Genomic DNA, 16,095 nt, shown 5'->3' on the forward strand with positions numbered 1-16,095 from the left:
TCTGCAGAGTGCTGTTGTTATAATGCTGAAATATGTATTTTACAGGAAACTGTGAAATGTTTCACAGTTATCTGCTAAATATTAGTTTTATATCAGTGCATTTTATGCAGTTAAAGCACCAAGGCATATATATTTATGTGATGGTGGTATAAATCAATATAGCATTTGCAACATGGTATTTAGAGAACCTGCACTAATAAATGTGCAGTCAGTTGTTTTTTTGCACTGCAAAAAACAAATTCGACTTATCTTCCACAGTTCAGCAAACTGAAACAAAAATATCACTAATTACTGCCTACAGATTGCAGGTAGCAATAACTTTACCCTTGGAAACAACTTCCCTTTAGTCACAGGATCTCTTCAATGTGATTTTACAAGTGTAATATGTAATTTATTACAGCTATTGAGGGAGGGGGCAATATGACTCACTCAAGACTTTGGCTTTCAAAAAATGATACTATCTATCTAGTTTGGACACTCTCCCTGAGCTGTTATGATGACCCAGGAACCCCATCCTTTGAGACTGCATCATTATATGAAAGAGAAGGGGGCATGCAACCCCCTTTCCCGAGCATTACAAGGCACCCATGAGCCTCATCATAGCATGGCATAGCATAGCTTGGCCTGTGCCCCCCTCCCCAAGCTATTAAGAGGCCTAGGTGACCCCATCCCCTGTAGTCTAAACTAATTAAATTTCCTGTGGGTGCTCCATCCGAACCCATAGAATTAGAGGCCATGGGTTTGCACGGGTCTCCGTTGCCCATTCGGCTCCCCTGCCTGCACCCATCCAGTGTGCAGTGGGAGTGGTCTAATATTTGTTTTTCTTTTGCCTCCCACCAGGAGGGAGTAGACCTGTATTCCCAGCCAGCGAGAGTGCACACAAGGAGGTGGATTTTGGCTCCCTGCCTGTGCTCTCACAGAGAGGGAACAAGTCAGTGTCCTGGGTGATATAGTATCTATACCTCGCACACTCACCATGCAGTGCTTATCATCTCACGTATTACATCACTAATGACAGGTTATATCACATCATTTATAAGATTAACATCTGAAATGACATAATTGATAACAACACTGCATGGCAAGAGTGCAATTTACTTTAGGTCATGCGTTTTATCAACTCTAAGTTGTGAATCAGAGTCGTTTTTGTGGCCAAAGATACAGCTCTTACTAAATCCAGTCAAGTGAAAACGGGGGCACGCAGTAAGGTTAAAGTACATATGGTTAATTCCATAAGTAGGCAGTACAACCTGCAAGTCACGAATGCCTGACTGTTACCCATCTCCGACATATATATACAGCCCGTGTTTCAAAAGATCTCTCCCCCAATTTGCGGATCATAAGCCACCAGCACAAGCAATACACCAAAGCGGAAACAAGTGTAACAACCTCTCACTCATGTCTACATTGAACAGCAACAATCCCTACACGACCTCAGAAGAAGCGCAGCGCTCGCATGTGAGCACACACACAAGCAACATTACAAACTCCGCTGTCATATGCAACACACCCCCTTCATTTTTTTTCCTTTACATCAAATCAAAACCTTTGAACCTCGTGGGAAATCTACGCTCTCTCACACTTGTGGTGCGATCACTAAACAGAAACCTACTATTGCTAGCCGAAGATTCATCTGCGTAAGGGACTTTAGAGAGATCATCTCTCTGACCATCTAAAAATACATTTGTGGTATGATTGTCAGCTGGTAACAGCCTACCCTTTCATAATGACACTCTGCTACGATTCCATACCCCACCACCATCCACACGCACAGCGTTCTAGAATACCTCTATGATCCGCACCAGGTCAGACAAGTTAGCAAGCCCCTTACACCCCCCTTGGTCATGTCCGTATAGACTGAATCCCTCTATTTCCTTTTTCAAAAGGAAGTTAAAATAATATTGATGAAGAAAGTTTTGCCATAGAACCATAGCTTCCAATGCTCTCAAACACTTGCCAGTTCTATGAGACTGTTAAGATTGTATGTTGTTTTGCTGATTTACTTTTACTTTTTCGTACCCTTTAGTGATTCCTAAATTGTGAAGCTCTATGACACCCTGTGTGTTCATGTTCGTGGTATATAAAACCTTTTAAATAAATAAATAAAAATAGTACCCTCCTTAAGATGCACCATGTCACCCACTTGCACTTCATGCATTCCTCCAACTCTTCCTTTTTTTTGCAAATCTTCTTTCATCTTGTCCTTATAAGCTTACAATTTGGTTTGAATGTCCTTGAAATCTAGTTCAGCAACATAGCCTTGTGTCAGAATGTTGTCCTTTCCCCACCACGTGACAAGCTTGGTGCCAGGTTTTGACATCTCAATAACTCAAATGGGCTCACCAACGTAATGGGATTAGGAGAAGTCCTATAGGCTAAAAGCATGGACTGCAATGCATCCAATCCCCCTTCAACAGGCAACTGAACAACTTCCTTACCACTTTGCTTCAGGATGGAACACAGCTTTCCTTTTGTGAACAACACCACACATATTCAAATAACTCTCCATTTGTCCACTCAAAAATTGAGGTCCGTTATCTGTTTCTAACTCCTGAGGAATGCCCTCTCGACAAAAAGCACGCTTTATTGAAAACTTGTGCATATCACAATGTCCAACCTAGGCCATTGCCTTACAAACTAAAACCTCACTATACATAAAATAACTGATCCTCCATTTCCCCCACCCCCACCCCTACGATCCCCGCATAAAATCCCCAACCCTGCCGATAACAAAACATTACATAACATTACATAACAATCCCATCCCTCAGTATTTCAGTTCCAAACTCCTGCCATCTAATAAAAACCTACAACCCTATCTGTCCTTCTGCAACTGTAACTACCTAACCTCTATTCTAAACGTATCCTACCTGCCTAACCTTTACCTGGCCCTGCCAACAAAACTTCCAACATTTAACTAAAAACTTGTGCCAGTCTGGCCAACTTTTGAACAACACCACAGCACCTGTTTCAAGCGACAGAATATACATATTTCACCAGAACCCTATGCACCTTTCCCCTACAAAATGGCCAGACCCTAAAACATACCTCTCCGAACCACGCCTAAATAAAGGGGGGGGGGCGGGAGGGACAAAAAGCGAATCCCTGCTACACTACTAGCCATTAGAGGCAAGATGTAGGTAATTGGCATTTACTGATTCATAAATACCGAATTTTACCGATTCGGTATTTACAAATCGGTAAATGCTATGCAGGTATTTTTACTGAATAATTTTCAGAATCTGTAGAATTCGGTAATTACCGAATCGGTATTTACCAATTCGGTAATTGCCATTGGTTCCTATGGGCCTCAAGGCCCATAGGAATCAATGGCAATTACCGAATCGGTAAATACCGATTCAGTAAAATTACCGAATTGACAAGGGGGACAGGGTGTCACTTTGACACCCTGTTGCACCCCTGATTCAGGCTTGTGCGCCATGTGACACACAGACATGCCCTTAGGGCATGTCTGTGTGCCACATGGCACAGGTGTACATGTACAGATGTGCATGTACACAGGAATTTGTTATTTACCATGCAATAGTATTACATGGTAAATAACAAATTCTTAGGGGCCTGTGGCACTGTTTGCAGTGCCACCTACATATTGATTTACCGATTCGGTAAATTTACCAAATCGGTATTTTACAGAATCGGTAAATTTACCGAATCGGTAAATTTACCGATTCTGTAAAATTTTTGCCCCCTACATCTCAGTCACCAAATACCGGTCAGTAACGGCCGAAATCGTCCGTTACCGACCAGTATTTGGTGACCTACATCTGGCCCCAGGTCACCAAAACATAAAATGGTGGCTGGGAGATGGAGGGATAACCCCTTATAGCCTTTGGGCTATCAAAATGAGTTGGACTACGTTTGGGCTATTCCCAACGTAGCCCAAAAACCTTACAAAAATGGCTGCTGCCGGCCACCCCTCCCCTTCCAAACTGCTAGGGAGCAGACCTCACGGGACTCGGCTGCCCCCAAACTCCCCTTACCCATCTCCGACATATATACACAACCCATGTTTTAAAAGATGCCTACCCAAACCCGATGATGATAAGCCATCCGCACAAGCATTATACAAAAGCAGACATGAAAGTAACAACCTCTTGTTCGTGTCTACATTGAACAACAACAATTTCTATACCAGCACAAAACAAAGGTGAAGCCATTAAAAAAAATAGTACATTTGTTTACACAAGAATATATAGCATGTTCAGAATAATTCTGCAAATGAATGCAAGTATCCATGCAGACCTTTTAATGCTTTTGGTTGCAATTTCAATAACATATATTTTTCCTTTCCAATAGGACATGTGACCTGGAATAATTACCCTCTGACTCCTTATGTATTTCCTTTTGTCTGCAAATATTATCTGGGCAATCGGTAAGGCTTTCCTAATTTCTAAAATGTTCTGGAAAAAAATGCACAATCTTATAATGATTAGGATTTTCATTACATTGAAACATTTTACATTTCAATAGTAATCTCTTTATTTATCGTGTTTTTATGGCACAGTTCAAATTACACAAATCATCTATTGTGATTAATGTTTCCTTTAGGGATTATTATTTGATATCATGTGAGGTTTAAATAGGTTAGAGTATACCCTTTGCCAGAGAGGTTTAGATTCTGTAATCATTAGGAGCACCACTGATAAGCTTGTTACATCAGTTTGTGGTGATGTAAATAGTGCAGATCCATCAACTGATGGTGGAGGAGGAAGCCATTTCTAAACCACCATCAGTTTGAGTGAGCCTGCAGCAGATGTTCTTATACTTCATCTTCAAATGATAATGCCTGATTTAGAGTTGTGTGGCTTAGATACTCCATTACAAGCACAATGGATGTCCTATCAGCCGTATTACAGTGCCTTAGGATATAATGCACTTCTATTACTGAAGACAGGATATCTGTCATATTTGTGACAGAGTATTCCATCCACCAAACTGCAAGTTTTCGTCTTGCCATAGGTCTCAGTTTTACCCCTTTTGTTTGTCCTATTATTTTTTTTTATTAGATATCAACAACAATGAACTTTTTGGAAAAATACACGTTGCAGTACAACCAAGACATAACGTGATGCAATAAGGATTAGTGCTTAAAAATAACTTTTAATAAAACACCCATTGGCAATGGCAATATGTCTTACTTAAAAACAAGCACTGACAAGACTTGACAAGGTCAGTAGGTTTGGCTTGTAACTGAAAATACAAGCTAGACATATGGGCTTTGGAATATTTTTTTCATGTTGCACACTTAGCCCTACTAATTACTGTTTTCATATTCTGCACCCACCAAAGACATGCGATGTAAATAAACAGAAAGTGCACAAAGATCCTCCTCCAAATGTGGCATTCACAAGTCCTCTCTTTTTTGAAAGGCTGCAGTTAGAGTTTTAATAATGCCGACTGCAGTACCTTAGGCTGTAAAAGAGCTCCCAAGAGTCAGATATAGGTATTTGAATTAGAGGGCACCTATGCAGCACTAAAGGGACTCTCTGATCCAGATACCAGCCCACCAGAAGGTGCTTGTGTTTAAGAGGGGGAGGAACCAGCAGCACTTGATAAGCATTGACGATTAGCCACAGGGCACACGATACCTATGCAGCACTAAGGAGACCATCTGCCGCAGATTCCGGCGCACCAGAAGGCCCTAGTGTTTGGCAGGAAAAGGAGTCAGTACTGCTGCAAAAGCCCAGATTACTTCCTGCAGCGTGGGCCTCACCCTGACCAATGGCAAGCTCATCTTCTGCCAGTTATCGACTTGAAGAGGCGGGCTAGGCCAACCCCTTGGTTTGTTTCCGGGCTCCGGGCAAAGGCAGGTAATTTGCTGTTCTAGATTCACTAAACTAACATTTGGGAACATTTTGCTACTCCACAAGTTATTGCTTGATTCAAGGGGATAAGAAAGGCTGCCCCAGCCAAACTGTTACCTTCCCTGGTGCCTACCCAAGTCTCTACTATCAATGATTTTCTGGCCTGGGCGGTAGTGGTAGTCGCTAAAAAAGATACAGCTGTATGAGCTCATATTTTCTCTGTCGGGGGATGGTCCCCTACTGTGCAGAGAGAATCTTAAGCTACTGACTAGGAGCGAGTTGTCAGAGTCAGCTGACCAGTCTAGCCCTGTGAGGCCCTACTTGTCCTCCGAACTCCCCTCAAATACAATCCTGCTAATACAGCCGTCTGGTGGATTTCCAAGCTCCAGGCCAGCGATAAAAGATAGGGGGAGGTCCGCTGACGCTACAGGGAAACCAAGCCAGACAGACTATGACTTAGTGCTTGGATTCCATCCAAACATGGTTTGAATGATGTGGGGGATTTAAGTACCTCACTGAAGATTACATTTTAGGCTATTTTGAAAGGTAAACTGGAACTGGTTATCTCCCAACTGCCTTCTATTGGGCTAAACTTGAGGCGCCTGTGGACTCAAAAGATTTTTACATCAAAGGGATAGGAGTGGGTGCCACTTCGGAGCAGCGAAAGTCTGAAAATGCTACGCTCCATTCCACTAACGCAGTTTCCTGTAGCATTAGAACTCTTTCTACCTCTGGTCTGGGTGACCATCCTTCCCCAATCAGAAGGCCTAGTCCCAGTGATCGACTTTAGGTCACCAAGGATGGCAAGAGAAGGGACGATACACTTCGGCAGTGAACAGCAATTGGGGGTCGGTGCCTGGTGGAATACCTTTTAGCGACAGGCCCTCTACATTACATCTCCCGCCTGCTTCATGTCCCTATGTGGTCGTTTTGGCTAATGTTCCTGTGTTACCTTTGAGGACTGGTGAGACAACCACTGAAATGAGAAATAAGATTGCTCATTGTCTGAATAACAAGCTTAATTTTTTCCAGTACGCCCTGATTGACCTGTTAATTTTATCTTAACTGTTCGAGGGAATGGGTGGGTGGGGCCACACAAAAATGTTTAAGGAGGACTGTGTTGCAGTGAATTTCTGGAGTCCCCAACAAGTGGGTGGGTTGCTGTCCTAGGCTAACAGGGCCCTACCCCAACCAAAATCAACCCATCTTCTGCCACTTTCGTATTTCTATAACACTCTGGCTCTTGTGCTGAGGCCCCACCTGGTTAGATCAAAAGGGGACCAGATTCTTGATGTTTTGAAATTCCATTATAATTGATTTGAGATACTGAGGAACACCTGCTTTACCAAAACAACATTGAGACATAATCCCACAAGCTATATTGGTTTAATAAAGAGTGTAGAGAAACATAAACCCTTCAGTTCGAAAGTATTAAAAGTGGCCCTCAATCCAAATTCAGGCAGAAAGGGTAGATATAAAGGGCCCCTTAAAGATGCCAAGACATCTTCAATATAGGGGGATGTCCTATATGCTATTCGGAATAAGAACCAGGCAACATTTTGGCATGTGCTTAGTCGTGACAGAAAACCACTATGATTAGACCTGAAACTAAAACCTTACCTAAGCACCTGGTTACCCATTTTCAATCCCTCTATAGTACAGGCAATACTAAATATGTCGACCTGGATGTGGCCGACCGAGTTATGTTGTCTTCTGATTTAAATATCCAAGCAGATTACTCTCCCGGGCTACCACAAGAGCTGACTAATGTCACAGTGTCATTCACCCTCGCCAAGATATGGCAAGTTATTCAGGAGCTCAAAGCTGGCACGGCCCCAGTCCTAGACAAGATTCCTGGGGACTTGCGTGCACTCAGCCTGTGCGTTTGTTGACTCATGCGCACTTGAGGCTGTGAAGCAGCAGCCAGCAAAGGGCGGAAATGTAAACAATTTAGATGTCTTGATGCCAAGACATCTTCAATATAGGGGGATTTCCTATATGCCATTCGGAATAAGAACCAGGCAACATTTTGGCATGTACTTGTCAAAGCTGTCAATTTGTCTGCTTACATTTCTTGCTGCTGCCCGGTTATTATTGAACACTCCCTCTCCAGTAATTACAACAGTAGTGAAAGTGTTTGATTGTGAATAGGTAATATTAATATACTCATTTCAGCTAGTCAGGGGAAAAATTTACTATTCCCATTCCAGTCAGTACAACAGTAGGCAAACAAGTATAAAATCCAACAACTATCAAGCAAAATATCTTGAACAAGTAATATTATTTTAAAAACAAAGTAAATTAAGAAAAATATAAATATGTTGCTAAAAATACAAATATATTTATTAATACAATGTTTTAAAATAAAAACATATTACAATGTTAAATACATATCATAAATACCTTCTAATATTATAATTAATAAAATACATAAATAATTTTCATACCAATAATTATTTTCATTTTGAAATTATTTGTTACTCCACAAATATTTATTATATACATTTAGTTACTTCCCACCTTATAACCCCCAAACACTCACAACCTGCACCTAAAACGTAACTTTAAAAAAGCGTTTTTACACTATTAATATAAATATTTATCAACAGACTAATTATCATTAATTAAATAATAATTATGAATTAATTATAATTCATGTGCTTTCAGTAATTGATGTACATTGAACAATACACCCCCACAACACACACAACACACTGTATTGTATTGTATTGTATTGTAATTTGTAAAGCACGATTGCTGCCCAACGGGCGTCCAAGCGCTAGAGTGCAGAGAGCAGAGCTAGGGGGGAACGGAGATTTAGGTGGGCTCATACAATACACTCATACAATTTAACAGATAATTATTTTAATTAACATAATTATCGAATCAATATTTATTATTAATTTAAAAAAATAAATATTGATTACTTAAAATGTATTTACTTCCACCCCATAACCCTACAAAACCCACAACCCACAGCTAAAAACTTTTTTTTTTAAATGACACTATTACATTTATTAATTGTCAATTAAATAATGAAAAGTATTTAACAACTTAGGGGCTGATTTCAATGTTGGACGGACCTACGTCCATCCGTACATCGATCTGGAACTTGAACCAAGCAACTTCCTGTTGGAGGTACCAAACCTGAAATTAGGATGCAACCACACCTATTCTTCACAATGGGGGCATGCATTCTGATCGGAATGCATGCTGTCATTGGGAAGAACTGAGGTGTACTTCATCCCTGCACTCTTTGGCAGGCACCTCGTGTTGCTTGCCACCGGGTACATGGCTCAACAGGGGTGCAACATAGGTGCTCCCTCAGCCACCATCTGGAGGCCTTACACCTATGAATTGGCCTCTAATTATTAAAAAATTAAACTATATTTTCTTCCACCTACCCTTTACCCCTCTAAGCCCCACAACCCACACCTACAAAATTAATTTCAAAATTAACATCATTAATTATCAAATAATTTATGAATATAAAATTACAATTAACAACAAATTATTAGTTAATTAAAATTAAAATACTTATCACCCTTTACCCCTATAATCCCACAACCTGCCCATAAAATTGACATAAAAAACATTAAATGCACAATTTACATAATTAAATAAAGAATATTAAATAAAAAGTAATCTCCTCTCCTGAGCTGCGGGCGCTAAAACAAAAATGCAAACGTCTAGAGAGGATATGGAGGAAAGATTTCTCTGTAGCTAAGAAGCAGGAATATAGGATAGCCATTGGAAAATATAAGGCTGCAATTAAACAAGCCCAAGCCACTCATTATGAAGAAAAGATTCCACCCTTTCCACAACAACCATGTAAAAAAAAAGTAAATGTAGTGCTTATATAGCGCACGAATCACCCTTGAAGGGGTCTCAAGGCGCTGTACGCATACCGCTGTGGAACCCTTCCTGGCCGTTCCCTGTGAAGTGCCCACTCCTGGGCATCCCCAAGGTGAAGCCAGGCATCCTAGCGCTGTTGATGACGTTGTGGAGATTAAGCAAGCTATTGCCCAGAGTTGCATAGTGGGAAGGAAAGAAAGGACCAATGTTCCTTATTGAGTATGTAGTCTATATGACTACTTCGCAACCTGTTGCTGTAAGTAGGAGAGCCCTGCTTATCAGATTTTGCCCATCCATTTACAGCCCGTAACCCATGCTCCAGACATAATACTTTTAGCTGAAAAGCAGCTTCTGTCCATTTTTTAATGGAGGTTAATGTTAGTTGTGGAATATCCCATTGAAGGTTCTGCTCAAGGTCAAGGTCTACATTGTTGGTTATCTAGTGGTTCAAAAGAACACTTGAAATCCCCAGCAACTAGGATGTTTTCCCCTCCTTTATACTGATTGAGATAGGAATCAAGAAGGGAAATAATGCCAGAGGCTTTCCCTCCAGGAATCCCTCTGGCATAGACATTAAAAGTAAGAGGTCCTCAACATCAGGAATTTTAATTTTGATTAATAAAATATTGTTACTAATGGTGTCCAGCTGCTGGACTTTGTACCTATCATTCTGTCTCACCCAAATAGTTAGTCCCCCCATCGGTCTCCCCCTTTGACCAGCACTTGCAGCTTTAAAAAAAATGTAAGAAGCATTGTCTAAACTCGGGTTCCACTGACCATGTTTCTTGAAATACCAGAACTTCATTGGTTTCGATAAAGGATAGCCAGTCTAGTGATAGTAATTTATTCTTTAGCCCGGCAATATTCGAGGAAACCACAGCAAATTTTTAAAACCTAGTGCTTGATTTAATGCATGGGTGTAACCAATTGTCACAGGACACTACACAGGGATCAGTTACACCCGCCAGTAGGCTCACTTAATTTGGGTGTGTCTCAGTGGAGCTATCATCTTCCCCAAATCTGTCTTCCCGAGTATTTAGACCCTCTGAGACATTGTTTATTGCTGAAGGAGGACCCCCTTGGCTCTAAATATTCAATTTAAACACATGGTCTTCCGTGTCCCTGGTGGTGATATCCACAGGAGTAGGGGAGTCAAATTTGGGACCCAGTCAATCGTTTTCCTCAAGCGAACTAAGTGCCTCATATCTGTTGGAGGTCAGGACTGCACAATTTTAGGGGCCTAGCGAATGCGCAGGTATCCTCTGTGTTACCCCTCTGAAGTTTGTGCTCAATTGGTAGAAGTGACCCAGCGGAAGGACATTAATAGCCTCTTTACATACCTTAAAAGAGGCTGCCTGTTCTAAGATACACCGGACCATGCTCAGAGACCGAAGCTCAAGACTACACAGTCCCCGACCAGGCCTTTTTCAGATTGACAAACCCAAGCGACTCTTCTAACCATCTTGTACTCTAAGAAAATATGGTTCCCAAGCCCAGTCCTGGAATTCTAGAAGTGAGGGGCCTTATTCTTAAGTGAGGACCAATGTTCCTCTTCTTGGGCTTGAAGTCTCGGGATGTTGGCCAGTACTATAGTATAGGGTGGAAGATGGAGAAAAACATTTGTCAACATATATCCACTCTGACCCTGTAGTCTCCCCACTGGGCCCTTTGGCCCTTCCTTTCATGTCAATGGACCATTATGCGGTCGTATAAGTAATGCAGGGGGTTTCGGGGGGATCGCTATGGAAGGGAGGGGTCAAGCCGCGACCTGTTGTAGTGACCAAGATGTGTTTTCTGCCTGACTGGCACCTATAACTTCGGGCTGGCTGCTCCCAGAATGAGGGGGTGGAACTTCAGTTATATGCTGCTCTATTTTGGTTAATCTCTGGTCTATTGCAGCTAATCTGGACAGAAGGGGATAAATCAGGGCTAGCAACTTAGCTTCCATCCTTTTAAGAAAGATTGAGCCTCAACGGAGTTTAATTGTTGGAGCCCCAGTGGGGTAGGATCTACACTAGCTGCACCCGCCTTGATGTTGTCAGCCTCGGCGGCTGGAGCTGGGATCCCTTCCCTCCTTAATTCCATGCTCTTGTTCTTAGCCTGCTTTGAGACCTGAAGGCTGGTTTTGGAGGCACTGCACACTATTCCTTTTCTTTACTTGAGCATTTTCTCGTGGGGCAAGTGTTGATTTTTGCTGCCTAGTAAGCATATTGGTAGGTGTAGCTGAAGGTGAAGAGGATAAGCTATCCACAAGGGGTAAATTAGGAGAGCCTAGCTGTGGGCTTCCTACTGTCACTGATGATGGTTGGGGACATGGGATTGGGGTAGCAGTTGGCTCTAGTACAGGGAATTGCCCTGTTGATAAAGGGTCCAATGAAAGCCTCCGTTCGGTTAGCTGTATCTCGTGTATTAACACAGATTCAGCCCGAGTAAGAAAGGCATCGAAGGTCCCTACCACTCCCGCCCCCCCTCCCTTTACGTGTAACCTTACTAATGCCCAGGAGGAATAGATTCTAAACAATTAGGAATGGAAGTGATCAATTTAGTAATCAAACACAATCCCTTGAACAGACATAAGCACCCCCTTCTACCCAAGTCCAGTAACACAAGCTTACGTACAGTTCAGATGTCGATGTTGGAGGGATGGCCCAGCCCAGCCTCTTCCGGCCTCTGACAGGCGCTGACAGTGGGACGCTGGGAAATTGTAGTCCCCGGCACCCGTGTCTGCACTAGCTTGGTTGCGGGAGGTGCGTGACAGCAAGGGCAAAGTTGCAGTCCCCAATGACTGGTCCGGCGAGGCAAGGTAAGCTCAGGCAGGAGCTACAAAAGGATTTAGCAAGAGACCTCCATGTTTCTCCTCATTACGCCTCACCTGTTGAGGCGTAGCAGTTTTGGCAAAATACCAGGTCTACCACTTATGGTTAATCTGGGATTGCGTCAAAATCCATGGATTGTGTGTGGGAACTTCCACACACCACCCATGGAACACCTCCCTGGGGGAGAGTAATGCAACGGAGTGTTTTGTACTGCATTGCCTTACTCTGGATTTATCGAATCACTCAAGGACATGCAAGGTGGTCTCGCATCGCTTGATAAATTGCTTTTACAGGTTGCATTGCTTTTGCACCCAGTTGCATAGTGCAAAAGTGATGCAATACTATGATAAATAAGGTCCTTGGTGTGTGATAACAGCAGTAAAAAATTATATATATTTATAATCCTAACAACTAAAGTTCCTCTATAATTTCATTTCTTAAGGTTCCTCCTCCAGAGCCACCTATGAAATGTCTTGCAGAATTGAAGAAATATTAAAATAAAAAAGCTAAACTAACTTTGAGAGTAGCCTCAATATATTTAACAATCCATATGGACTTATTATTAATTTGGCCCCTAATCATCTGTCTATGGTGAGTATTTCAACATTGCAAGTAAATGGACCACCCTGCGCTAAGGTTAATTACAATGCATGTAACACATGTCAGCATATTTCATCTTTTCTCTCTAATTCTGTGCTCGTTTGGATGAGAGGTTTGTTCCACTTTATAATATGCTTTGGGGATGGTTCAAATAGCAAGATTTAAACGTAGAAGAAAATTAATTCAGAAGATGCCTCTATCACTTGAGTGGAGCATCACACCTTCTTTGTAGCTTTTTTTATATCTGACAAAGCAGGTAGGGAGGGGCGAGACCCCATTCTGACTATAGATAACAGTTGAAGAGATGACTAATTTGCTCACTTTTCATATATAAGCATGGTAGAGTTTTACACAATCATGAAGCCAATTTCTCAAAGTCTAATAACTCTGACTAGTTCATAATCACAGTTTAAATATGCAAATAGATGAGGATTCTCGATTCGCTAAAGCCAGCTTGCCAGATATGTTATTCACTTGAAAAACATACAGGGGGGATCTCATAATCGTTATCTCCTTATTTCATCCCTATCACCCATATTTTACAATGCCGGGTTTTGGCTTTTTATTGGAAGCAACAGACTGAAAGTTGAGCAATACATTTCCTTTTGGCTGATGTTCCCTAGCTTCTAACTTGTTGCTTCTGCAGATGTTTACATAAGGATTTCACAGGGTTCAGATAATTTACTGAACGTAGTCCATTGTTCATATTGACCTTTGGGACACGATGCATTTAAAACATTTTGCAAAAAGGTAAGAATATATAATAATCTTAATAATATTAGTTATTTAAATGAGGTACATTTTAAACTGAGTCATGTTAGTTGAGGGTAACAGGTCTTATTTTTACCACACCTTGAAAAATATGATCCCATGTTTGTCTTTCTACATTATTCAACCATCTTTCTATGTTCTTTTCTGTTATAGCCTATGCGGAAATGAAGGGTACTAGTGATATATCCATGGACCACATCAAAAAAAGAAGTAACAGTCACTCAAGATTCTCTTCGAAATACATCTGCTATTGTAATGCATGCAACTGTAAATGAAATGTCTGCTGTGTTCAAAAATTGAATGTTACCTTTTCGATTCACCTTTAGCACAAAGAAAACCTTGTTCAGCAAATGTTGTTTCTCTAGTCTATTAATCTGTCTTTAACCATGAATAAATCAAATGCTTCTAAATGATGTGTGCTTCTTTAGTCAGAGTAATCATAGTCAATATATATATTCTCTCTGGAATTTTAATAGATTAATAAAATATTAAAAATCCTGCTTGCTGCCTTCTTTATCTACCATTAGACACCTCACTTCCACTAGTTATAATTTCTCTACCACATTCCCTGCTTGTTCCACCTACCCTAATATTCAACTCTACTTACTCATTCCCTTGTACCCTCCACTACATTACTCACGCAGTCTGTGTCATTGACTCTTTACTGGTCTGGCTATAGCCTTATTGCTCACTGTAGCAGGCTACACCTGTGCATTAAAGGCCTACTCCAGCATTAAAGACCCTAATCGAGGGCTTTAACAAGGGAACACAACTTTATTGGCCGGTATAGTCCGCTACAGATAGCTATAAGGCTATTAGAACATTCCGCCTTCCCGGTCACTTCACTCACTGCACGGCCCCCGTGTGCCCAGTTCCGCCGCTGCTGCCGCATCTGCCTCTCTTCCTGCTGCCTCCTCCTGGGCCTGCTTGGCCCCTCGTCCTGCTGCCTCCTCCTGGGCCTGCTTGGCCCCTCGTCCTGCTGCCTCCTCCTTGGCCTGCTTGGCCTCTCCCCATGCCGCCTCCCCCTGGGCCCCTGCCCCCCAGGCTTGCCCTCGGTCTCCTCGCTCTTTCCCGCCTTTTTTCCACCCCCCTAGGCTCCCCGCTGCTGCTCCCCTGCGGCCCGCCCCCTCCTCCTCATCTCCCGCTCCCCATTCGCCCCCCGCTCCCGCCTCCCAGCTGCTCCTCCCTCCCACTTGGCCATAAATGGCGGGGAGCGCGCGTATGCGCAGCGGCCACGCGCAGCGGCCGTGCCGATTGCGTGCCGAAGGCGTGCCAAAGGCAAGCCCGTCTGCGCCAAGCCACGCCTGGACCGCGCCCAGCGCCAGAACCCCTGGTCCTCGCCGGAGCCAGCCAACCCATCTGAGCTACGACGCCGCCACCCTCAACGCACTCAACACTGGCCGACAGCCAGCCTGCTACCAAGCCACCCCGAAATGCACCCACGGAGCTTTCGCCTGCAACTTCACCTCCACCCGCTCCTGCACCGCGCCAGCCAAAACAGCCGCCAACAATACCCACCTCAAATGCATCCTGCTCAACACCCGCTCCGTCCACAGGCACGCCATCGAACTCTGGGACCTCCTGGACAAAACCGCACTAGACGTCGCCTTCCTCACGGAAACCTGGATGAACGCCACCTCAGCCCCCGACATCGCCATAGCCATCCCGGACGGCTACAAGATCATCCGGAGGGACCGCATCAACCAGACCGGAGGAGGCATCGCCATCGCCCATAGAAACACCATCCGTGTCACAACCAACACCGACGACACCCTCGCCGCCGCAGAGCACCTTCACTTCCAGATCCACACCGACCCCAAGACCACCCTCAGAGGGACCCTCATCTACAGACCCCCGGGACCGCGCACACAATTCAGCGAAGCCATCGCAGACTCCATCAGCCCGTTCGCCCTCCCCTCCCCCGACTACATCCTCCTAGGAGACCTCAACTTCCACCGGGAGAACAACAAGGACAACAACACCACCATCCTACTAGACAACCTCGCCAACCTCGGTTTCAAGCAACTGGTCAACACCCCCACCCACTACGCCGGCCACGCGCTCGACCCCGTCTTCTCCTCCAGCAACAACATCTCCTTCAGCCATACCACTGAGCTCCACTGGACAGACCACAGCTGCGTACACTTCAACTTCAGGAAAACAACGGACCACCACCGCCCGCGCCTAACCCCCCGAAGATGCTGGAGAAAGATCACCACTGTCCGACT

General features: G+C 43.4%; 1 protein-coding gene across 1 annotated transcript in view; it reads left to right on the forward strand.

Moving 5' to 3' along the window:
• Positions 1-14,274, forward strand: part of LOC147734884 (alpha-N-acetylgalactosamine-specific lectin-like) — a 119,342-nt gene extending 105,068 nt beyond the window's left edge. Inside the window, exons 6-7 of the mRNA XM_086953665.1 lie at positions 4,318-4,393; positions 14,021-14,274. Coding sequence (XP_086809791.1) covers positions 4,318-4,393; positions 14,021-14,045 — 101 coding nt within the window. The 3' untranslated portion in view covers positions 14,046-14,274. The remainder of the gene's footprint in view (positions 1-4,317; positions 4,394-14,020) is intronic.
• Positions 14,275-16,095: the final 1,821 nt, after the last annotated feature.

This window comes from Lissotriton vulgaris, chromosome 1_2 (genome assembly GCF_964263255.1).
Source record: "Lissotriton vulgaris chromosome 1_2, aLisVul1.2, whole genome shotgun sequence".
In the NCBI taxonomy this organism is placed as follows: domain Eukaryota; kingdom Metazoa; phylum Chordata; class Amphibia; order Caudata; family Salamandridae; genus Lissotriton; species Lissotriton vulgaris.